The sequence below is a fragment of the Salvelinus alpinus genome, chromosome 7 (assembly GCF_045679555.1).
Source record: "Salvelinus alpinus chromosome 7, SLU_Salpinus.1, whole genome shotgun sequence".
Lineage (NCBI taxonomy): Eukaryota > Metazoa > Chordata > Actinopteri > Salmoniformes > Salmonidae > Salvelinus > Salvelinus alpinus.
The window spans coordinates 11284289-11310873 of record NC_092092.1 but is presented as its reverse complement, the minus strand read 5'-3'; the positions used below and the strand labels follow the sequence as shown (position 1 = coordinate 11310873).

General features: G+C 40.2%; 2 protein-coding genes across 3 annotated transcripts in view; one reads left to right on the top strand and one right to left on the bottom strand.

The window, feature by feature from the left end:
- The window catches only part of LOC139580473 (CUB and sushi domain-containing protein 1-like), a 451300-nt gene that overhangs the window by 77500 nt on the left and 347215 nt on the right, over positions 1-26585 (top strand). The gene's annotated exons all lie outside the window — the stretch shown is intronic.
- LOC139580443 (vacuolar protein sorting-associated protein 26A-like) lies at positions 10949-19711 on the bottom strand. 2 transcript variants are annotated; one of them, XM_071409115.1, is made up of 5 exons: positions 19549-19711; positions 15669-15775; positions 15391-15459; positions 15066-15208; positions 10949-11076 (listed from the first exon to the last, which is right to left on the bottom strand). In XM_071409115.1, exons 1-5 carry the CDS (start codon positions 19551-19553, stop codon positions 11062-11064), a joined length of 339 nt encoding a protein of 112 aa, XP_071265216.1. In that variant the 5' UTR covers positions 19554-19711; the 3' UTR covers positions 10949-11061. The 2 variants fall into 2 exon arrangements, with proteins under 2 accessions (XP_071265216.1, XP_071265217.1); XM_071409116.1 differs by having other exon boundaries at positions 10950-11076; positions 19564-19709.

Genomic DNA, 26585 nt, shown 5'->3' with positions numbered 1-26585 from the left:
GATTAAAAAAGCTAATTTAATGCTGGTGTCTAGTTTTTGATCACTGATACAGCCGTTTCACGGTAATACCAATGTCCACTTTCTCTTTAGAGAAAGAAAGGCAGACTTAGATGAAATAGTGTGGTCTGTCAGGAGTTGGGAAAAGCTCCTTGTTAAAAGAAGGGGCAAACTGTAGCGTAGGACTCCCTCTGTTTAAGCATGAATGCGGAGGTGCTAGAGCCTTTAGTATTAGTTCAGCTTTAGAGTTTCTATTCCCTATCAGATTTTTTATTTTTATTTAACTAGGCAAGTCAGTTAAGAACAAATTCTTATTTACAATGACAGCCAAGGAACAGTGGGTTAACTGCCTTGTCCAGGGGCAGAACGACAGATTTTTTTCCTTGTCAGCTTGGGGATTCGATCTAGCAACCTTTCAGTTACTGGCCCAGCGCTCTACCTGCTAGGCTACCTGCCACCCCAAAATGGCAGGTAGATAAATGTGAAAAATCCTGCAGCCTTAGCACACACTAGCTGTCTGACAAATCAGACTCATAAGTCACTGCCGTTGGAATAATGTCCATGTCCATAAAGTTCAAACACTCCTTAATGAATGCAGAATATCTGATAAAGGTATTTTATACTTGAAGACATTCCAAAATGATGGAAAGCAACAAAAAAAAAGAATTGAATTGCACCCTCTCATCTGTCAATGCTTTCTGACCATCAATTCCCATAGGACGAGGTGGTGAGGAGTTCATGTGTCACACCCCCATGCATGCACACACTTTTTTTTGCCAGGCAGTGAGCCATTAATGTCTGAACAATAGAGTAATGATATGATACTTTTGGATGGCTCCCAAAGGTAGACTTCACTTCGTAAGAGAAAACAAACTGACTCAGAAGTCACACTTAAATGTCAGAGGCCAAGTCAGAACTGGTCAGGTCACAATTTAATGTCTCAAAAACAACTCCAGTGCTTAGTGCACTGTGAAGAACGCCACATCAATGGTCAAAAGTTGCTCTCCACTATTGATTGTCATCATTACCAGTGAAGAATTGCGAACATCGCTTTTGGAAAGGCTAAGACAGTCTTTAGTGACTTCTCAAGCCTTAATAATTAGACTTCTGCTACTGCTCTGGTGTCCAATCCTGTTATCTTAGACTGACAATGTGGGAACATTGAGCCCAAATTCTGTTTACCAGACTTTAGTATTTGACATTGACAAGAAGAGGACTCCAAGATGAACCTGTTGATCTCTGAAAAAAATATCATTTTTAAGATGAGGAATTCTATGCAAGCAACCTTCAGTGAAAGAAAAAGGCATATAATTTTGCCATCAATCTCCACAGATAAAATAACACATTCAAAAACACTCTTTGTTTTGACCAAGCCTTATCTTAATTTTATGTTTTTATGTCAGTATAAACTGCTGAAATACTGATACAGTGCTTCTCAGGAGCACATAAAGCCCCAGTAAGGATTTTCTGATGCTGGCCAATACATACAGTATAGGGAGCTAAATGTAAAACATGCATGAGGTAATGGCAACTGTTACAGCTCTGTTGAACTGGATGAACACAGAATGAATGTGGTTGAACAGTTGATGACCCCTTCATTAATGGTGGACAAATGCATGGCCTACTGTTCGCAGTTCAAAATGTTGTTGGTGTGCGAGATGGACCACACTCTGGGCTTAGAGTTGGAGCAGATGGCTGGAAAGATGTATAGTACCTTCCCACTGGGCACAGATGTCAGTTTAACGTCTAGTTTTGATTTATATTTGGTTGAGTTGCCAACGTATGTGAATTTTTACGTGAAATCAATAATATTATGTCACCATATCACTGGATTTAGGTTAAAAGTTGGGTGAAAAATCTACGAAAATGCCCTTATGACTTTTTTGCAAATCCAATTAGTTTCCCACGTTGATAAAATGTCATCGCATAGATTTTTTTGTTGAAATGACATGGAAACAACGTTGATTAAACCAGTTTTTGTCCAGTGGGTTATTAAAGATGTTCACTTGAAGTTGGTAATGGAGCTCCATAAGAATCTCCCTTGTGTTAAATTTGTACTAAGGATGCTCTGAAGTTGTAACACGACGTGGCTTGCTACTTGGCTATCTCTTTAAGATGTTTTCCATCCAGGTTCGCTTTATCTTTCAGAATTCCAATAGCATATTGGTTTTCTATCAGTTAGTGACATCATTCCATTGTTTCTCCTTCATGTTACCCTGAAAGGGACAAGCAGCTTTATATTTCTGATTTGTGGAGGATATTGGAATGTCTGCCTCAGCTATCTCCGATAGACCAGTGACGGAACACTTCATTTTCTAGCGTTGTCAAGGTGCAGCGTTTGAGTGCAATCTGTTCTGGGCTCAAACAACCTCTCTCATTTCACCACTGAAAGCATCCCCTGAATGTCAACCCCCTTATACATACATTTCTACCTTGAAAGGCTTAGAATTGCCATTTAATCTTAGCTTATTTTGTCTGAATGGCACACTCTGAACAATGCCTGTGTTCCAACATAATGGCACATACACATACAGTACATACAGTGCATTCAGAAAGTATTTAGACCCCTTGTCTTTTTCCACATTTTGTTAGGTTACTGCCTTATTATAAAATGTATTAAATAGTTTTTCCCCCTTATTAATCTACACACAATACCCCATAATGACAAAGCAAAAGCTGTTTTTTTTTTACAATGTTTGCTAATTTATTAAAAATAAAAAGAGAAATCAAATTTACATAAGTATTCAGACCCTTTACTCATTACTTTGTTGAAGCACCTTTGGCAGAAGTTACAGCCTCGAGTCTTCTTGGGTATGACTACAAGCTTGGCACACCTGTATTTGGGGAGTTTCTCCAATTCTTCTCTTCAGATCCTCTCAAGTTCTGTTAGGTTGGATGGGGAGCGTAGCTGCACAGCTATTTTCAGGTCTCTCCAGAGATGTTTGATCGGGTGCAAGTCCGTGCTGTGACTGGGCCACTCAAGGACATTCAGAGACTTGTCCTGAAGCCATTCCTGAGTTGTATTGGCTGCGTGCTTAGGGTCATTGTCCTTTGGAAGGTGACCTTCGCCCCAGTCTGAGGTCCTGAGCGCTCTGGAGCAGGTTTTCATCAAGGACCTCTCTGTATTTTGTCTCCCATCTCCACAGAGGAAATCTGGAGCCCTGTCAGAGTAACAATCGGGTTCTTGGTCTCCTCCCTGACCAAGGCCTTTCTCCCCCGATTGCTCAGTTTGGCTGGGCGGCCAGCTTTAGGAAGTGTCTTGGTGGTTCCAAACTTCTTCCATTTAAGAATGATGGAGGCCACTGTGTTCTTGGGGACCTTCAATGCTGCAGAAATGTTTTGGTACCCTTCCTCAGCTCCGTGCCTCGACACAATCCTGTCTCGGTTTGATTTGATGATTTGATTTGAGCTCTATGGACAATTCCTTCGACCTTATAGCTTGGTTTTTGCTCTGACATGCACTGTCAACTGGTGGACCTGATGGTGACAGGTGTGTGCCTTTCCAAATCATGTACAATCAATTTAATTTACCACAGGTGGACTCTAATCAAGTTGTAGAAACATCTCAAGGATGATCAATGGAAACAAGATGCACCTGAGCTCAATTTCTAAAAACCTGTTTTCGCTTTGTCATTGTGGGGTATTGTGTGTAGATTTCTGAGAATTGTATTTTATTTTTATTAAATACATTTTAGAATAAGGCTGTAACATAACAAAATGTGGAAAAAGTCAAGGGGTCTGAATACTTTCTGAAGGCACTGTACTTTGGCATAGATTTTGCCATGTAGGTCAGGGTTAACACAAGTAAACACTATTTGTGCAGGTTGTTTATTAAGTGAATTGTATCTATACACCTACTGTATAAGCTAAACAAGTGTTGTTATAGCGTTTACATTTACATCACTAGCTTCCCATCATCTGGACAGGTGCTCAGTGTTTACCCACCTTTTTTTACCACTTGATCCCTGCATACACTATTCTATATTATTTTGGTTAGTGTGAAAATAACACGTATACTCCTCTCACCTGTAGATGCTTCCAGTTTGCAGTTTTCCTCCTAGGTAAATAGCGTCAACAGCGCTGGTGAATGCCATACCATTAGCTGTAAGGCACTGGCAATTCTCTGTTAATGGTTCCAGCAGTGGTTGTTCAGATTTAGCATCTTAATTTGAGCCAGTTTTCTACAGCGGGAAATAATTATAAACATAAACATGAAATATGAATTATTATGTGGATTATATTTAATGGACATTTTTGTAGGGGTTGCAAAAAAAATGTCGTAAGGGAAAATCTAATCTGAAATTTCAAAGTGGAAGTTACAAACTTCACAAGGCTTTTTAAACCTCAAATACACTACACTTTTTATATGTCCTGCATTGCAGAAAAGTTATCCTGCAACAGGGTGATCAAATTAAGATCCTACACCTGTAGCTGCAAGGTAAAGGCAGTGATCTGTTTATGGTTCCAGTAGTGGTTGTATGACAGCTCTGCAAATCAAATCGGAGCAAGCATTGATGTATGGCTTATTTTGAGCTCAGCTATGTACAATGTGAATGGCCCACATGGCCTTGCCAGATTGTGGATTATGGGAAATCAAAGACATGGAACCATATCTTTGATGTAGCCTCACATCCCCCTGTTAAACAGTGAGAGTGCCTTGAGGGCCTGTGTGAAAGGAGGGTCCACAGCAGCCGACTGCAACCTCACAGTGGGATGACAGACAAGTAATACCAAGGCAGCGTCAGGAGACTCGAGGGTAAATGGATGCTATTGAGCGATCTTGGAGGGAGGGAGGGGTATTTGCCAAGGTTAGTAGATTTGGTGGTCTGTAAACCAATATTAGACGGGCTAGTGCTGCAGAATGATATCTCTCCAGATGTGACCTATGCAAGATGGAAGGGCAAAGGATCAGAATTGTGTTTGCGGATTGAATCCCACTCGGATTGATTTGCTTTGCAGAGGGTTAAGGGACGATGGCAGTCGGTTGGCAGTCTGTTGGTGGACTGGTTTATTTAACAGGGTGTCATGGTGGATATGACCTAGCAACTAGAGACGAGCAGCATGTCACATCAGGGATGAGCATCATACCACATCAGGGAAACAAACGTGAATCCTGATACGCTAAACCCTAAAACACAAACCTCAAAAGGAAATACGTTTTTATTATGCATGAGAAAGAAAGGTTTCCATGTGATACTGGAATTCTAAAAATGATAGTCAACATAAACATACTGCTCTCTGCTAGACTCTTGCCTTAAAACTATTGTATACCGTGCCAGTCTGGCGAGACACAGTGAAGACTGTAAACCAAACAGCGGAGAGCATGGGCATATGGGAAATAGCTGAAAACGGATGACAACAAGAGATTAATTGCTGACAAAATCAGTAAATCAAGGGGAAGAAGTCCAAAGGGAAGTGGAACGGCAGCTGTACATCTCAATGGTGGGCAACCTGATGCACTTGGCAGGTGGTTGGTCTATTCTCAGTTTTCTACATCACAATGTGTGAACAATATAGCAGTGGAAACAGTACCATAAAATAAAGTGCTTCCGATGTAGGATCTTAATTTGAACCAGTTTGTTACAGCAGGAAAATATTCCTGCAGCAATAGGAAATGTGAATTATTATGTGGATTATAATTAATGGACATACACTACATGACCAAAACTATGTGGACACATCCTCGTCGAACATCTCATTCCAAAATCATGTGCATTAATATGGAGTCGGTTCCCCAATTTTGCTGCTATAACAGCCTCCACTCCTCTGGGAAGGCTTTCCACTAGATGTTGGAACATTGCTGCGTGGACTTGCTTCCATTCAGCCACAAGAGCATTACTGAGGTTGGGCACTGATGTTGGGCAATTAGGCCTGGCTCACAGTCGGCGTTCCAATTCATCCCAAAGGTGTTCGATGGGGTTGAGGTCAGGGCTCTCCACAGGCCCGTCAAGTTCTTCTACATCGATCTCGACAAACCATTTCTGTATGGACCTCGCTTTGTGCACGGGAGCATTGTTATGCTGAAACAGGAAAGGGCCTTCCCCAAACTGTTGCCACAAAATTGGAAGCATAGAATTGTCTAGAATGTCATTGTATGCTGTAGCATTAAGATTTCTCTTCACTGGACCTAAGGGGCCCGAACCATGAAAAACAGCCCCAGACCATTATTCATATTCCACCAAACTTTACAGTTGACACTATACATTGGGGCAGGTAGCGTTCTCCTGGCATCCGCTAAACCCAGATTCGTCCATCAGACCGCCAGATGGTGAAGCGTGATTCATCACTCCAGAGAACGCGTTTCCACTGCTCCAGATGTGACCTTTCCAACAAAAAAAAGTCCTTTCCACACGCAAAGGTCTGGAGGTTGGATGTGCTCTCATGCTGGTTTCAATAGTCTGAAGCAGTGGTACATGTCTTGGCTTATTCATTATTCTAGCATTAACCCAAGGATATCCAGGGTGTTATATAACAAACTCCTTAACACAGTTTTGACGGTACTAGGCTATATGGCTTACGTGTAGAAAAACACATGAAGATTTAAATGGTCTCTCTCAACATGCTGTTGACTCTCTTGACATAATTTTGGGGAGTCAGCATTATTATCATCCATACTTCCTCAAATGTAACATATTAACATACTTTTATGACTATATACTATTTGATCATAACTGTAAACTAAAACTTGAACGTTTTATTAATCTATGAACATATTTTCATTGGCATTGATTACAGACGTCTCTGGCTAAAATTGCTTTAGTGCAAGATGTTGTGACGTAAGTGACAACCCCAACTGTTGTTAAATTTAGTGTACATCTGGCGAGGTCTTCATTATACCCTGATTGAATGGTCATGAGGCAGTTTAATGGAAGAAGTAGAACATTCTCATCAATCTCACTTTGTCACAATTCAGATGTAGGATCTTAATTTGATCACCCATGTTGCAGGAGTAAACTTATAGTGTATTTGAGGTTTAAAAAGGCTTCTGAAGTTTGTAATTCCCACTTACAAATTTCTGACCTGATCTTCCCTTATGAAAAATGAATCAACCCTTACCAAAATGTCCCTTAATTACAATCCACATAATAATTAACATTTCCTGTTGCAGCAGGATTTTTTTTCTGCTGTAGCAAACTGTCTCAAATTAAGATCATACATGTGTACTACACATCTATCTCCATGACAACGGTGAAATACAGCCTAACAGCTGTGGGGAGGAGAGAGACTGTAGGAGTGTGCGGCTTTTATTTAGAAGTTTTGCCTCCCGGCCCAGTCGGTGTCACCTCTAAATACAAAGTCTTTAGTTGCATGGTGGAAGTCCTTTTTTCAGGAAACCCCTTATTGATTTACGTTATAACCCCAGATTCTGCAATTTCGAGATAAGAGTTTATTCTAAGGCAGAATTAGTAATGCTGTGAAAGGAGCATAACGCTGCAGTCACCAAAAGGCTTCCATCTCTTTTTGTCTCTGTGTGCGGCGGTCATAAATACAATGTTAAGGTAGGCCAGGGGCCGTCATGTCCAATTAGCTACAAAACAACCTTCCTTACTGATCCTTCCCTATCTCCTTAACATTCTCAATCTATACAGTGTGTTAAAGGGATACTTTGAGATTCTGGCAGTCAAGCTGTTTTTCTAGCTAGCATATGCTACCATACCTGTAGACTTCCAGTCATTGCGCTAATACTAGTTAGCATTGGCTCACAAAACTATGTCTAACTTCCTTCATACCGCACGCAGAGACATAAAAATTGTATCCATGAGTTAATCTGACTCTGGGTAAGTAGAAGAAAAATTGCTTAATTGCCAGAGTCTCGCAGTATCCCTTTAAGCAAACTAGTGTGGGGGCAGTAGGATATGAATGCTTCCCAAGGGTACGCACCAGTCAGTTACAGGGTACTGGAGTGTGTCCATATAATACAGCTTAATGTTGAAATAATTGGCAATGTATTAGAGCAAAATGTAAGAGTATTAACTTGAGTCACCTTAAATGGCTTTTTGAAGTTCCCCTGATTGACACAATGTGAATCTGAATGACTATTGGGGGCCCACGTTAATTGAGTTGGAATATGTTGATATTCAGAGAACCGTGTCGTGCGTTAATGATTTCTTATCTGCAAAATTCTTTCAGATGGAAATACTATGTGTTTCTTTTTGCAGTAATGTTCAGAAAATAATAATTTTTGAAGAAAATATATTGGAGTCAAAAAATATTGACATTAATTTGCGATAAAGAAACTGTGATGTGTATTTATCTATTCATTTGAATATAAAAGCTACTAGTTTCTTTTGAAGTTTTGCAGTGATGACACAGCCACGTATTCATCAGAAAATACATAAATCGGCACAAACATTCCTCCTCCCCCCGTTGACAATGCTCAGCAAATATACCAAATATATAGTTCATCAGTAGCCTAGGCCTAGGTTGGAACATTGAATTCCCCTCACAACTTTGTTGTTGCATCTTCCAGGTTAGTGCCATTTGAAACTGTGATGACATTTTTTTTCCATTCACTGTAATTGTATTACTAGGATTGGAAAGCATATCAAATGGTTGATCAGAGTTTATAGAAATATAATTTAAAAAACACACTGGACCAGACTGCTGGTCTCAAGTCATTGATGACTCATTGTCAACAACAAAAAAACGTTGAAAAGGGAACTGTGCTTCACCTAAAGGAAAAGGATTTTGAAAGCCATAGGTTTAAATGGGTTACCAGAACCCAAGGACACTGTTTTTTCAACTGGGCATAGCAGAGCTTTATCTTTGAGGTTTTTCTGAGATAGGATTCCTGCATTTGTATGGAAGACAGGGTGTAGCATGACATTAAAAGCTAGACGGACGATCTTGAAAGATTCTATCCTCAGACCACAACAGGAGAGTAACTGTAAATCTAAGGCGAGAGGCTTCATCTGATGTTTCCCAGGGTAGCTTCAAGGACACTATTTGTCATTATGTTTCCATATGAAGCCTGAGGAGAAAAAAGTGGTTATAAACATGACATTAAACTGAACTAAACTCTGAGGGCTTTCAAATAATGTTTCAGACACCTCGGCCAGCCTTACCCATAAATATCAGAGGTGCGTCAATAGATACAAGATTTTTAGATGACAAATAGTAGAGGTATACCTGAAAACATAAATACAAGTCATTCAACCCATGTCCTTTTTCCTGTTGGTATACCTGAAAACATAAATACAAGTAATTCAATCCATATTATTTTTCCTGTTGATATATATACAGTGGGGAGAACAAGTATTTGATACACTGACGATTTTGCAGGTTTTCCTACTTACAAAGCATGTAGAGGTCTGTAATTTTTATCATAGGTACACTTCAACTGTGAGAGAAGGAATCTAAAACAAAAATCCAGAAAATCACATTGTATGATTTTTAAGTAATTAATTGGCATTTTATTGCATGACATAAGTATTTGATACATCAGAAAAGCAGAACTTAATATTTGGTACAGAAACCTTAGTTTGCAATTACAGAGATCATACGTTTCCTGTAGTTCTTGACCAGGTTTGCACACACTGCAGCAGGGATTTTGGCCCACTCCTCCATACAGACCTTCTCCAGATCCTTCAGGTTTCGGGGCTGTCGCTGGGCAATACGGACTTTCGGCTCCCTCCAAAGATTTTCTATTGGGTTCAGGTCTGGAGACTGGCTAGGCCACTCCAGGACCTTGAGATGCTTCTTACGGAGCCACTCCTTAGTTGCCCTGGCTGTGTGTTTCGGGTCGTTGTCATGCTGGAAGACCCAGCCACGACCCATCTTCAATGCTCTTACTGAGGGAAGGAGGTTGTTGGTCAAGATCTCGCGATACATGGCCCCATCCATCCTCTCCTCAATACGGTGCAGTCGTCCTGTCCCCTTTGCAGAAAAGCATCCCCAAAGAATGATGTTTCCACCTCCATGCTTCACGGTTGGGATGGTGTTCTTGGGGTTGTACTCATCCTTCTTCTTCCTCCAAACACGGCGAGTGGAGTTTAGACCAAAAAGCTCTATTTTTGTCTCATCAGACCACATGACCTTCTCCCATTCCTCCTCTGGATCATCCAGATGGTCATTGGCAAACTTCAGACGGGCCTGGACATGCGCTGGCTTGAGCAGGGGGACCTTGCGTGCGCTGCAGGATTTTAATCCATGACGGCGTAGTGTGTTACTAATGGTTTTCTTTGAGACTGTGGTCCCAGCTCTCTTCAGGTCATTGACCAGGTCCTGCCGTGTAGTTCTGGGCTGATCCCTCACATTCCTCATGATCATTGATGCCCCACGAGGTGAGATCTTGCATGGAGCCCCAGACCGAGGGTGATTGACCGTCATCTTGAACTTCTTCCATTTTCTAATAATTGTGCCAACAGTTGTTGCCTTCTCACCAAGCTGCTTGCCTATTGTCCTGTAGCCCATCCCAGCCTTGTACAGGTCTACAATTTATCCCTGATGTCCTTACACAGCTCTCTGGTCTTGGCCATTGTGGAGAGGTTGGAGTCTGTTTGATTGAGTGTGTGGACAGGTGTCTTTTATACAGGTAACGAGTTCAAACAGGTGCAGTTAATACAGGTAATGAGTGGAGAACAGGAGGGCTTCTTAAAGAGAAACTAACAGGTCTGTGAGAGCCGGAATTCTTACTGGTTGGTAGGTGATCAAATACTTATGTCATGCAATAAAATGCAAATTAATTACTTAAAAATCATACAATGTGATTTTCTGGATTTTTGTTTTAGATTCCGTCTCTCACAGTTGAAGTGTACCTATGATAAAAATGACAGACCTCTACATGCTTTGTAAGTAGGAAAACCTGCAAAATCGGCAGTGTATCAAATACTTGTTCTCCCCACTGTATATATATATATATTTGTATTTATCCTTTATTTAACTAAGTATTATCAGAACTCATGATAAGACCCAGATGCAGACAGCTAGAATCACAGATGTTTATTGATCCTAACAGGCGTCAGGCAAAAGACAGGTCAAGGGCAGGCAGGGGTTCGTAATCCAGGGCAGAGTCAGTAAGGTAAAGAACAGCAGGCAGGCTCGGGGTCAGGGCAGGCAGAATGGTCAGAACTGGGGAAACTAGGAAACAGAAACTTGAGAAAGCAGGAAGACGGGAAAGCACACTAGTAAGAACTGGCAACAAACAAACAGAGAACACAGGTTTAAATACACATGGGATAATGGGGAAGATAGGCAACACCTGGAGGGGGGTGGGACAAGCACAAAGACAGGTGAAACCGATCAGGGTGTGACAGGTATACTTGAAAACATAAATACAAGTAATTCAATCCATGTCCACTTTCCTGTTGGTATACCTAAAAACATGAATAGAAGTCATTCAATCCATGTCCTTGTGATTTACTATTGACAAACCAAGATTGTACAACATGTCGTGGTTGATTTGATCAGTCAGGTACTCATACTTTGCCAATTTGCATCATCATGATGATGTGGCCGGTGACACTTTGCTTCCTGAAAGTCCAATAGGTCGTTGTCAATAAAGGTTTACAGTACTGTGCAGAGCGTTCAATTTGGCTGCTGGGGGGCAAGGACAACTATGTGCAGTTTACAAGGGATTGTTAAATAAATGTTATAACTATTCGGTTTTAATATCATCTCTTGAATAGCATAGTCAGAACTACACATTTCTGATTATTCCACATTTAGCTCTATCATCAGAGTGGTACAGCAAGTAACTGCATGCTTTTCATCATCAGTAAAACAACTGATCATGTAATTTCAGATATGTGAGGGTATCCTCAAGTAGCCTATCAATTTGGCATGTCGCTAGCCAACTAGCTAAGCAAACGACGTGTCATTTAGCTTGCCTCATCAGGGATTAGGCTTTTGGAAAGAGCTTGACATCTGCAAGTTGTCAGTCGGACTTCTGTCAGCACCACTATAGATGACAAGCGAATCAAACAATATTTGGATATAGCCATCTAGTTTGTCCCCTGGAAGTTAGCCTGTTAAGTAGCCATATTGATGTAATCTGTTATTATCTAGCTGGCCAAATTGACATGGTCCATCAATCAATGTAGCCTGTCATGTCTGTCAGCAGCAATCGTGATTGAACACTATTAAAAACAATGTTGAAATGGGGATAATGTTAGTTAACTTTGCTAGGTAGGGCTACGTTGGTTGGAGAACACAAGTACATTAGGTCTACTTGCCACTATGTTTAGCCAACTGTACAAAGTTTCTACCGGTAGCTTGCAAAGTAAACATTACATCGGCAAATTAACCCTTCTGCTGCTTGACAGGCAATTAATGCCAACAAAGGATGGGAAATTAATCAAAACCACTCATACTTGCCAGGTATAGTTAACTTTTATTTGATATCACTCAAATATCAAATTGATGGTGGCCAATATTGAGTGATATTGTGAGGCTACTCCTACGTATCTGAAATTACATGATCAATGGATGTTTACTGATGATGAAAAGCATGTAGTTACTTGCTGTATAACTCTGATGATAGAGCTAAATGTGCACAGTTGTTTTGCATGGAATAATCCAACTTTTTTTTCTGACTTTGCTCTTCAAGAGATGATGACATTACAACCAAATAATTAACATTTATTTAACAATCCTTTGAAAACGGCACGCAGTTGTCAATGATTTTAGTGGAGCTGGTGGTCTCCTTGCCCACCAGCAGGCAAATCGAACACTCTGCACCTTATTGCGCATTTTACTGATAACAACCTATATCTTGAAAACTTAACTGCTGTCATGCAAAACATTTCGGGACTGTATCAACAGTGGACTAATGATACAAAATAACAAAATATAGTTTTTTAGTGATGATTAAGATGATTTACTTTCCTTCTCAAACACCTGGTTTAAAATATTGACTTTGTTGTACTAGTAATGCATACTGTAGTTACGGTCAGTATTTGAGGTGTAACATTATTCTACAATGCATATGAGAGTTCACAGTACATACAGTTACATAGTGCTACTCTCAGTTTGCTGTGAAACCACTGCAAATCAAGGCCTGATTTTACTATAGAAAAGCTAAGGTGGTTTCATTCTCTGTTCTGCTCCGATAACCTTTTAAGACTATACAAAACCCTCCCTTTAATACATAAGACATTGCTTGATGCTTTCATAATGAAAACAAATAGTACCCTCTGTTGTCGTGTTACACATGGTTGTTTTTTATGGGACAAGTGGTTCTTTATGTCCCTTAAGATATCACATTATGTAAAGGAGAATGGATTTCTGCATGAGGTACTGTATGTCTTTATTATGTACTGGACAACACCTTGAAGTTAAGTTTTTTATTTTTACCAAATACCCATTGTCCCTGTACTGTAGGCTACCTGAGCCCCATTGTCCCTGAGACATTCTTAACAGTACGTTCAGTAAATTGTAAAAAAAAAATAAAATAAAAAAATTGACTGGTGCTGATCCCTCCATCAGTAATCAGCCACATAATTAATCACGAACATAGAATAATTACTCAGAGATCTGTAATGATCTGCACTTCATTTAACTAAGTATAATACACCTCCATTGATTAATTACCGCTTGTTATATAATGAATTATGATAGACATTTTGGGAGTCTGCAGTTTCTTAGCAGGAGCATGACTCACTGTGCCTTCCAGGTATTACTTACTGCATGTGACTCTTGCTACAGTGTGCACATTTTTTCTGGATCAATAAGGGGCTTATGTGGTGGGTGTAGTGCGGGGTGGGGCATGGGGCGTGGCAATGGGCGTGGTAATGGGCGTGGTCAGCCCGCATTTCAGAGATCATTCTAGAGGCCCCAATCTTGGTGGTGTAGATAATTTTTTTTGCATTTTTAACCCAATTTTCTCAAATTCTACAAATTTCTCTGTGGAGCTGAGCAAAAATGTTGCAGTTTTAAAGTAAATATTCGTAGTTTCTATGCCTTTTGCCATGGCTAATGCTCAAACATAATAACAAAATCAATACTGCTAAATTCATTGTTTTTGGAATTTTGAATTCTCCCTGATTGTCTAGCTTTTATTTAGGTGATTGTTAGCTCTCAAAGATTATATTGTTACAAAATATATAGGTCCATTATATTTTCTACATACTTTATATCTGTTATATACTTTACAAATCTTAGTCGTTTAAGTTTACACTGGAAGTGTTTTCCCATCCTAAAATGATGTCTATATATATACAGTGCCTTCGGAAATTATTCAGACCCCTTGACTTTTTACACATTTTGATACGTTACAGCCTTATTGTAAAATGTATTCAATTGTTTTTTTCCCCTCATCAATCAACACATAATACCCATAATGACAAAGCAAAAACAGGTTTTTAGAAATGTTTTCAAATTTATAAACAAACAACAACTGAAATGTGACATTAACATAAGTATTCAGACCATTTACTCAGTACTTTGTTGAAGCACTTTTGACAGCAATTACAGCATCGAGTCTTCTTGAGTATGATGCTACAAGATTGGCACACCTGTATTTGGGGAGTTCCTCCAATTCATCTCTGCAGATCCTCTCAAGTTCTGTCAGGTTGGATGGGGAGCGTTGCTGCACAGCTATTTTCAGGTCTCTCCAGAGATGTTAGATCGGGTTCAAGTCTGTGCTCTGACTTGGTCTTTTACCAAATAGGGCTAGCTTCTGTATACCACCCCTACTTTGTCACAACACAACTGATTGGCTCAAACGCATTAAGAATGAAAGAAATTCCACAAATTAACTTTTAACAAGGCACATCTGTTAATTTAATTGCATTCCAGGTGACTACCTCATGAAACTGGTTGAGAGAATGCCAAGAGTGTGCAAAGTCGTCATCAAGGCGAAGGGTGGCTACTTTGAAGAATCTCAAATATTTAATATATTTTGATTTGTTTAACACTTTTTTGGTTACTACATGGATTCCATTTGTGTTATTTCATAGTTTTGATGTCTTCACTATTGTTCTACAATGTAGAAAATAGTCAAAATAAAGAAAAACCCTTGAATGAGTAGGTGTGTCCAAACTTTTGTCTGGTACTGTATATAGTGTATCTGCAGTCTTGGAACAATAACGACAGACTGGTAAATGGAGGTTGGCTTTGATGTTCTGTACCTGCTGTTTGAAGTATCTCCTGTCCTCCTCATCCACCAGCACCAGGTTGAGGAAGTACCGCACAGAGAACTTCTTGTTGACGTCCCTCATGGTGGCTGTCAGGTCGTAGCCAGCCAAAAACAGACGGATGGGAATGGACTCTCCTAAGAGTGAAAGAACAGGCATGAAGAGGATTGTGAAACAAGTTCCATGGCAAGAAGAGACAGATGTACACTAGTCCTGAAAACATTATGCTGCTTTGGTGGGGTGGAATAACAAAATAAAATAGATGAATTGAAATAAAAAATCATAATATTGGGACAAATCAACACCATATTGTGCTTACCTTTCACAGGGGCGCCATCCATTATGTCATACTTGGCGACAGTTTCCGTCTCTGTAGTTGTGCTAGGCCCTGCGAAGGAATGTCACATGACCAAATACATACATTGCACTCTGTTCTTAAAGCAAACGCCGAGATTACAGGGCAGTTTTACGTTTTCACAACATTTGAAATCTGAAGAAACTGGAACATTCAATAATTTAAAATAAAACATTTATTTAAAAGAGTAACATCTTATGCCGTTTTAAGTGAACTATCCATTAAAGTAAACCTCATCTCACCTATTCCAGTCATCTCCTTCTTTATCCACTGAAGTTCCATGTGCTGGATTTTGATTCTCACCAGAAGGAAATAGATTTTACCCACAATGACATCTTTCAAGTGGTATCTGAGAAGACAGTTGAGGTCAGGTCAATTTATATATTTATAATAATGTATATATAACTTCTATAATCATTTATTTAATTTATGATTTATGAATTCTGAATCTGAAACAGATTTTGACATGTATTTGCTACTGTGCTATGGTTTGAATGCATAAATGTCTTATAGTGGTATATATAAACTCAGCAAAAAAAGAAACGTTTTTCAGGACCCTGTCTTTTAAAGATAATTCGTAAAAATCCAAATAACTTCACATATCTTCATTGTAAAGGGTTTAAACACTGTTTCCCATGCTTGTTTAACTTCTACTTGGTACTCATCCCGGATCCGGGAGCACCCTCATCAGTAAAAAAGCTGACTAGCATAGCCTAGCATAGCGCCACAAGTAAATACTAGCATCTAAATATCATGAAATCACAAGTCCAAGACACCAGATGAAAGATACACATCTTGTGAATCCAGCCATCATTTCCGATTTTTTAAATGTTTTACAGGGAAAACACAATATGTATTTCTATTAGCTAACCACGATAGGAAAAGACCCAACCGCATATTTTCACCATTTTTTTACTGCATAGATAGCTATCACAAATTCGACCAAATAAAGATATAAATAGTCACTAACCAAGAAACAACTTCATCAGATGACAGTCTGATAACATATTTATTGTATAGCATATGTTTTGTTCGAAAAATGTGCATATTTCAGGTATAAATCATAGTTTTACATTGCAGTAGTCTCACCAAAGCAGCTAGAATTACTACAGAAACCAACGTGAAATACCTAAATACTCATCATAAAACATTTATGAAAAATACACGGTGTACAGCAAATGAAACACAAACATCTTGTGAATCCAGCCAATATTTCAGATTTTTTTAAGTGTTTTACAGCGAAAACACAATATAGCATTATATTAGCTTACTACAATAGCCTACCACACAGCCGCATTCATTCAAGGCACGTTAGCGATAGCGAATAAACCAGCAAAATATATACATTTTTTCACTAACCTTCTCAAACTTCATCAGATGACAGTCCTATAACATCATATTACACAATACATATATGGTTTGTTCCAAAATGTGCATATTTAGCGGCACAAATCGTGGTTGAACAATGTGAATACGTAGTGAAAATGCAGAAATATTGTCCTGAGAAATCTTGGAGGCACCTATTCTAATCAAATAACTAATCATAATCATAAAAAATACATGTTGGACAGCAAATTAAAGATACACTAGTTCTTAATGCAACCGCTGTGTTAGATTTTTAAAATTAACTTTAGTACGACTTACAGCTTACGTTATAGCGATACAGCGCCCAAAATCAGCGCCCAAATTACGTCTAAACATTTTCGACAGAAATACGAAAAAACATTATAAATCGTTCCTACTATTTGATGAGCTTCCATCAGAATCTTGTACAAGTTGTCCTTTGTCCAGAATAATTGTTGTTCGGTTGTAGAATGTCGTCTTCATCTGTAGAACGCTAGCCAACGCTAGCCATGCGGCACAGAAGTGTCCAAATCCCCAGAACGCATGACAAAGAAAATACCGAAAATCGGAATAAACTTATATAAACTGATATAAGTCGGTTTAATATAACTAGTTGATGATGTTTTTAACACATATATCGAATAAAATCAGAGCCGGATATATCTAACGCCTATAACGACAGCTTTTCAGAATGCAATCCTGAGGTATGTCTCGCGCCAAGACGAACGGTGAAAAGACTACACCCACGGTTCCAAGAGCTCTTGTTCGGCCTCAGATCTAGCTAGACACCCCATTCCAATTCTCACTGCCTTCTGACATCTAGGGGAAGGCGTATGCAGTGCATGTAGACCCATAGATTCCATGCAAATTAATAAACTGACCCTGGAACAGAGCCCTCGATTTCAGATTTCTCACTTCCTGACAGGAAGTTTGCTGCAAAATGAGTTCTGTTTTACTCACAGATATAATTCAAACGGTTTTAGAAACTAGAGAGTGTTTTCTATCCAATAGTAATAATAATATGCATATTGTACGAGCAAGAGTACGAGGCAGTTTAATTTGGGAACGATTTTTTACAAAGTGAGAACAGCGCCCCCCCTATTGAGAAATAATTAATGAACATGCACCTGTGGAACGATCGTTAAGACACTAACAGCTTACAGACAGTGGGCAATTAAGGTCACAGTTATGAAAACTTAGGACACTAAAGAGGCCTTTCTACTGACTCTAAAAAACACCAAAAGAAAGATGCCCAGGGTCCCTGCTCATCTGCGTGAACGTGCCTTAAGCATGCTGCAAGGAGGCATGAGGACTGCAGATGTGGCCAGGGCAATAAATTGCAATGTCCGTACTGTGAGACGCCTATAAGACAAGTACAGAATGGCAACAACAACTGCCCGAGTTACACCAGGAACGCACAATCCCTCCAGCAGTGCTCAGACTGTCCGCAATAGGCTGAGAGAGGCTGGACTGAGGGCTTGTGGCCTGTTGTAAGGCAAGTCCTCACCAGACATCACTGGCAACAACGTCGCCTATGGGCACAAACCCACCGTCGCTGGACCAGACAGGACTGGCAAAAAGTGCTCTTCACTGACGAGTCGCGGTTTTGTCTCACCAGGGGTGATGGTCGGATTCACGTTTATCATCGAAGGAATGAGCGTTACACCGAGGCCTGTACTCTGGAGCGGGAACGATTTGGAGGTGGAGGGTCCGTCATGGTCTGGGGCAGTGTGTCACAGCATCATCGGACTGAGCTTGTTGTCATTGCAGGCAATCTCAATGCTGTGCGTTACAGGGAAGACATCCTCCTCCCTCATGTGGTACCCTTCCTGCAGGCTCATCCTGACATGACCCTCCAGCATGACAATGCCACCAGCCATACTGCTCGTTTTGTGCTTGATTTCCTGCAAGACAGGAATGTCATGGCCAGCGAAGAGCCTGCATCTCAATCACATTGAGCACGTCTGGGACCTGTTGGATCGGAGGGTGAGGGCTAGGGCCATTGCCCCCAGAAATGTCTGGGAACTTGCAGGTGCCTTGGTGGGAGAGTGGGGTAACATCTCACAGCAAGAACTGGCAAATCTAGTGCAGTCCATGAGGAGGAGATGCACTGCAGTACTTAATGCAGCTGGTGGCCACACAAGACTGTTACTTTTAATATTGACCCCCCCTTTGTTCAGGGACTCATTATTCACTTGTCTGTGGAACTTGTTCAGTTTATGTCTCAGTTTGTTGAATCTTGTTATGTTCATACAAATATGTACACATCTTAAGTTTGCTGAAAATAAACGCACTTGACAGTGAGAGGACGTTTCTTTTTTTACTGTGTTTACATCTCGCATACATTACATGGCCATAAATTTAGTCTGCGTGGAATGTTATCAATGGTCAGGGCATGTGTTTACTGTAATTTCATTTTTTAAACATTTATTATTCAACCTTTATTTAAGAGGAGGTCATGCGAACCGTACCAGGATTTCCGATACTTCAGTTTGTGACCACTATTGTGCATTACGGCTTGAAATAGAAACTGCATAGGCTTTTGTAGTGATACTAACCTTGGCTTGACTAAACATAAACAATATTTTGGAGGCTATATTTTATATATTTGAACCAATCTCCACAGCAACCACTTTTGCAAGATACAACCTTACCTTAGCTTTGCCTAAAGGAACAAAGAAAGAATCCATGTTCAAAGAAATCAGTGTTGAATCTGTTTTCCCCTGTGAGGTGTTCCTTTAATCACTTAACAATTAGTCTCTTTGCCCTTTCACTCACCTCATGCACACTTACTGTTAATTCATCACTGCTTCTGTTTCGTCACACCAGCGGGTCCCCTCTCCCACTCTGACATTAAAGCCTTCCACTAAACCCTTTAGACCCACATTTGGTTTCCCGCATCCACCACACGGGTGAAGGTCTGTCTCAATCCGATCCAGCTTCTCAGCACTACCCTCATATCTCCGCTCACATTCTGTTGGCATTTATTCCCCACACAAAATCCAATCAGAATCAGTTGGCCTCGAGTCCTGGCACTGGTTCTATCGTGCCACAACTGCAACTCTCTCTTATCTTGCCATGTGTCCCTTTCACAATGCCTGTCGTTGTGGCAACTGTGTCACTTCCAATGGTCTTTGTGGAACCTACAGCCCGTCCCAGACATTTGTCCACTGACCTACTGATCCAAGGCATTTGACCTTCTGTTAACATGTAAATGAGAAATGTAGTTTGATGATACTCGATAAAATGTATATTTTATTTATTTTGAAACTTGTCATTATCCCTTATGTTGTGCTGTGGAGGCTTGCACTGATTATGGTTGACTTAATTTCTGTCAGTTGGATTTTTCAGGTCAACAACTGTGGCTCATCATGATTTTACCTAGTTGTGGTTTATCTCTACTTGAATGAGTGAGAGTTCATTGAACTGTGTGCAGTGACCTTTTTAGTGGTTGTTTGTGTTTGAAAAGGTGGTTTTGGATCTCAATTTGGCCTCTGTGAATACAGGTAACTGTTTAGATCCTGAGAATGCTTAAGCATGTTGTCATTTTGTCACGCCCTGACCTTAGATATCTCTGTTTTTCTATATATTTTGGTTAGGTCAGGGTGTGACTAGGGTGGGTACTCTAGTTTTTGTATGTCTAGGGTTTTTGTATGTCTAGGGGTTTATGTATGTCTATGTTGGCCTGATATGGTTCCCAATCAGAGACAGCTGGTTATCGTTGTCTCTGATTGGGGATCATATTTAGGTAGCCATTTTCCTCATTTGTGTTGTGGGATCTTGTCTACATTGAGTTGCCTGAGTGCATATAAGTAGCGTTTTGTTTTGTTAGGTGAGTTTCAGTTGATTAAAATTATGTGGAACTCTACGCACGCTGCGCATTGGTCTCATCATTACAACGATCGTGACACATTTTCCCAGAGATAAAATTAGAGTCCTGAGAGGGAATTACAAAGAAATAATGCAATCCATCTCCCTTTCTCTCTGTCGGTCGCAGAAACTCTGAGTTTGTTTGTTTACGTCAGTCATGCATTATTGAGCAGCGCTTTAAACATTACCACTCTCCTGTCATGAGAACCAGCATCTTCTCTGTTCCAGGGTTGAAGTACAGGTGTAGGATCTTAATTTGACCTATATTGTCATAGCAAAATAATCCTGCAGCAACAGGAATTTAATGTTTAGTCCATAATGTTGCTTGATCGGTGGTTAGAATATTAGCTGGCCAAAAGTAGGTTATATTAAAAGTGTATTATTACTAATATAACTGTTAGTGTGGGTTTTCAGTGAATTTATGTAAATCAAAAAACGAATCTGCATTTTCTGTGGCACAGGGAAAATTCTCAGCAACAAAAGAGCGATCAAATTAAGACCGTACATTTGTTGCAGGCTTAGTTCCAACAAACAAACATGTTTACCTACACTTTGGTTACAAAATTAATCATAAATTAATGCATTGGTTCATTTCATGCAGTAGATTGATGTGTGTGAGAACTTTCATGAGCGAATGAGAAAAATAGAATCGTACTCATTGGAAAGGGATCCTGTCCCCTCCATATTTTCAAATGTGGTATATACTAAGTTTCATAGTTATATTTGCAATGCAAATATCCTTCAATAATAAATAGATATATTATTGTGTAAGTCTTTTTAATAACATGGGAAATTGATTGAAAAGGTAGGCTAGTGCCCATTTATTAAACATTCATTTGAATTCTACCATGATATTAATAATCCTGGTATTTTAGTCAGTGGCGTCTCTCATTGCATAATTTTCAGTGCAGAATTATACAGAAATGTGGCTGATGTAACCATGGAAACATAGGATTAAAGCAGTCTCTGCTGCAACTTTATTCTTGTGTGGCAGAAGCTAAGTTTAATGCAACTCTGGAAGCTAATTCAATACCGCACATGAACACCAAGGGCTCAGTTTTGACAGCTTAAATAAGTGGTGTCAAATGAAAACATAATACACCCAACACTTTTACTTCAAAACCTCTAATTCTGTGACATGTAGGGTGATTTTCATTTCTGCGGGTTTAGAAGGGTGTGGGTACAAGCCCTCTGATTCAGACATAACTCACATTATAAACCTGTTTTAAAATGAATGATGTGCTTAAAGTGATAAGGTGCATTTTTTTGTACCCTGTCAAAATATCAGCCTTTTCATCCACTTAATTAGGGGATAAACAAGCCAATAAATGACATATCACCAATAATTTATTTGAGCCATGCAACAAACTCATTTGGTACTTTGCCACTTAAAGACTGGAAGTTCAGCATTGTAGTTTCACAAAGCCCAGTTCAGTCAAAAATGTGATTTTCTTGGGTTATATATATTAAATATATACTGTATATATATATATATATATATATATATATATATATATATATATATATATATCTACACTATGAGGTTGGAATAATACTGTGAAATTGTGAAAATTATGATAATGACCTTTTGGTTTAAGAGCGGTTTCAAAAGACCACCTGAAATTTCTCCCTGTTTTTGTGGGATGGAGTTTTGGCCTTCCATGGTGTGGTTTATTACTTAATAGATCAATAAGAAAGAGAGCCCCCCCCCCCCCCCCCCCCCCCACAGACGTCCTGACCACTACTTAATTGTTACCCAGAAATTATTTGAAATTGAGATAAAAACGGCTGCATTGGACCTTTAAACTTAAAAATCAATGTTGTTACATGCTACCCGTATGATTTGTGATTGATCCACTATTATTGTTGCACCTCTCTTTTTAGAGAATCAGTCAAACTCCCCCCAAAACTATCATGACAACTGATGCTAAATTACATAATACAGAAACTAATTTGCACTAAGAAATACAGTCCCATGCATTGGCAGTTCAACCAAACGTGAGGTAATGGGAGGTTTAGGAACCTGAAAAATGCAGCGCTAATGTACCAGTGAATTTCTGAAGGACAGGGCAATTAACAGGCTTCAAGGGGAATACAGTCGTTTATTGAGGGAGGGAGCGGCACAGTTGATCATTCCGTTCCCCCAATGATAAAGGGCTAAATTGATCGGCGTGTCTCGCAGTGTATCACCGACAGACATTGTGCTGAAGGCCTCTTTACTCTTGACTAATATGCCTTTGTTACCTAATTCAGAAGCTTTTATATCTTCCTTATACATTAGAGGCCTAGTGGGTGAAATTGAACCTATTCTAAAATGTCACAAGCCATACTGTGAAAGGTTGAAAATTCCATCCATGGCATTTTTCACCCCATATGTCTCAATAAGAACTTTGAACATAGCAATCTAAGATTAGATTTTATTTTTAAAACTACACTTTAGATTTTGAACCTCTGCTGCTTTTAACTCAAAATAAAATAGTAAAGGTAAAGGGCTATATCAATCTTGCCATTGATTTATTTCCAATATGGAGTTTTTTGTTGTTGTTGTTGCCTTGGGCATGCATGTTACACCTAAACACTCAGGGCCGACTCTACTAATAAGCCACATAAGCAGCCACTTAGGGCCCCGCTGCTGCTAGTGGCCCCGCCGCTGCTAGTGGCCCCGCCGCTGCTAGTGGGCCCGCAGCTACTAGTGGGCACCCGATCAAAGGAGGAACTCCGTCTGTTGAGACCCTGACTAATAGTATACTATAATACACAAGGTCTAATTTCGAAATTTGGTAGGGTTAGCAGACTATTCTCTTATGTCAAAACATTTAGCTTAGGGCACCCAAAAGTCTAGGGCCGGTCCTGTACACACTCAATGAGAACATAGTGGGCAAAAAGAAAATTAATGAAGTTGGTTTTCCTTACTGCTATGCTCTGTGGATGGCATTTCCGTTGCCTCAGAGAAAGTGTTTTGCTAGTTACAATGTAATTCAGTTTTATTTGTATGGTATTTTCTTCAAGTTAGACAACTTAAGAATAGACCTTCAAGGGCCAATCAGCAGTTGTTTCGGTAAAAAGCTGAAGGATGGGGCTGGAGAAATGTAACCACTCTGAAATTCATAGACAGAGCTATGGATGCAAGGACTGACCAATTCATGATATAAGTTTTAACCATGTTTTCAGGGTATACAGTGTTCGTTTACATTTACCTTGTTTACAAAACAAGATTATATTTTGGGTTCTGATGGGGTACGACAGTTAAACTAAGCTCATGAGACATTTATAAGTTATATTCTTCATGAATCAATGGGTACATCATTCATTTATAAGTCCAAAAATGGATGTAGCAACTGCTGATTGCCCCTTTAAGGCATATAAAGCAAACCAAGTGTGAGTAGCAAGTGGACCATGTAAACTGCGTTGAGAAAACAAAAGTACCCTCCATGGCACCCTGTGTATGGCAAGGTTTATTTGCAGGGTTTCTGTCTATACAGGGCCTATCTAATGTTGCAGATGTAAGGAGATGCATACTCTCTATGCAATCTCTCTGTGCATTCTCAAGGGTGCTCCAGTCCTCGCGGTCTGCAGTCTATGTTGGTTCCAGATTTGATAGACCTTATTTGTGACAATAGTTGATCAAGTATGTACTGTACCAAAGATATACAAATACCAGCAGCCATGTCTGCTGACCTAGAGGACTGGAATTGGGAACTGCAGCACAGTGGGCACAACAGGCACCACAACCTTTTGGTTAGACAAACCCCCCAAAATATTGATAATATCATTCAGGTGGTTGGGCAACATTTTTCTACTTGACAATTACACTCATGCTGCCAAACATACCCTCGTAAAACGGACTATCCTACCGATCGTTGACTTCGGTGATGTCATTTACAAAATAGCCTCCAACACTCTACTCAGCAAATTGGATGTAGTCTATCACAGTGCCAGCCGTTTTGTCACCAAAGCCCCATATTCTACCCACCACTGCGACCTGTATGCTCTCGTTGGCTGGCCCTCGCTTCATATTCGTGGCCAAACCCACTGGTTCCAGGTCATCTATAAGTCTTTGCTAGGTTAAGCCCCACGTTATTTCAGCTCACTGGTCACCATAGCAGCACCCACCCGTAGCACGCGCTCCAGCAGGTATATTTCACTGGTCACCCCCAAAGCCAACTCCTCTTTTGGCCGCCTTTCCTTCCAGTTCTCTGCTGCCAATGATTGGAACGAATTGCAAAAATCACTGAAGCTGGAGACTTATATCTCCCTCACTAGCTTTAAGCATCAGCTGCCAGAGCAGCTTACCAATCATTGCACCTGTACATAGCACATCTGTAAATAGCCCACCCAACTACCGCATCCCCATGTTGTTATTTTTTTGTTCATTGCTCCTTTGCACCTCAGTATCTCTACTTGCACATTTATCTTCTGCACATCTATCACTCCAGTGTTTAATTGCTAAATTGTAATTATTTTGCCACTACGGCCTATTTATTGCCTTACCTCCCTAATCTTACTATATTTGCTCACACTGTACGTTTGTTTATCTCATGTGTAACTCTGTGTTGTTGTTTGTGTCGCACTGCTTTGCTCTATCTTGCCCAGGTCGCAGTTGTAAATGAGAACTTGTCTCAACTGGCCTACCTGGTTAAATAATACAAAAAATTGTCCTCAGACATTACTACTTCAGCATATTTCATATGTTATTTTCCATTCTACTTTATTCAAATGAGAAAACAGAATACTGTCAAAAAGGTATAGCAGGCTAGGTTACAAGGATATTGGGCTTTTACTGCACAAGTCCAAAATATGAAATTTCCACCAAATAAAATAAAACCAGCAGCTTAGGCTACTAATTGTAAGTGATATCAACCACTGAAATATTTCAGATTAGTGTGATCTGGTTCTACTGCAAGAAAGTGTTCAAATGCTTAAATCCAATCTCTTTGGTATTACAGTTGTGACTGAATTTGCCTTTTCATTGATGGGGTATTACATGAACTACATATCATCACTGTTAAAGGTTTCCATTAGATATTTGGTATTTTTTTAGGATCCCCATTAGCTGTTGCAAAAGCAGCAGCTACTCTTCCTGGGGTCCACACAAAACATGAAACATAATACAGAATGACATAATACAGAACATCATTAGACAAGAACAGCTCAAGGACAGAACTACATACATTAGGGATCCAATGTTGCTTTCCACCTTTGTAAAATAACATGAAAAGAAGAAGCTGTAAACCGAGTTTGATGACGTTTCCCCACCAAGCAGTCTGTTCCTGCTTCCTCATTGTTTGAAGCTTTGAACGCTTCACAGTATGTGAGAGCTAAAGCATGAACACACTCTCTCCTCATCTCTCCCATCTACTCCTTGTTGCCTGGCCGCTGCACTCAGCCACTCACTTTTCGGCGTACACTGCAGTCAGCCAGCCTCCCGGGTGGCGCAGTGGTCTAGAGCACTGCATCGCAGTGCTATGCTGCGCCACCAGAGTCTGGGTTCGCGCCCAGGCTCTGTCGCAGCCGGCCGCGACCGGGAGGTCCGTGGGGCGACGCACAATTGGCTTAGCGTCGTCCGGGTTAGGGAGGGTTTGGCCGGTAGGGATATCCTTGTCTCATCGCGCTCCAGCGACTCCTGTGGCGGGCCGGGCGCAGTGCGCGCTAACCGAGGGGGCGGGTGCACGGTGTTTCCTCCGACACATTGGTGCGGCTGGCTTCCGGGTTGGAGGCGCGCTGTGTTAAGAAGCAGTGCGGCTAGGTTGGGTTGTGCTTCGGAGGACGCATGACTTTCGACCTTCGTCTCTCCCGAGCCCGTACGGGAGTTGTAGCGATGAGACAAGATAGTAATTACTAGCGATTGGATACCACGAAAAATTGGGGAGAAAAGGGGATAAAAAATAAAAAAAAAATAAAAAAAAAAAATACACTGCAGTCAGCCAACAACACTCTCCCCATTC

Bases quoted from the DNA above. Each gene is read 5' to 3' on its own strand.
- LOC139580443 (XM_071409115.1), bottom strand. The intron at 15,460-15,668 runs GTGAGATGAGGT...ATTCCTTCGCAG, and splicing joins GAAGGAGATGACTGGAATAG to GGCCTAGCACAACTACAGAG. The intron at 15,209-15,390 runs GTAAGCACAATA...TTTCACTCTTAG, and splicing joins GGATGGCGCCCCTGTGAAAG to GAGAGTCCATTCCCATCCGT.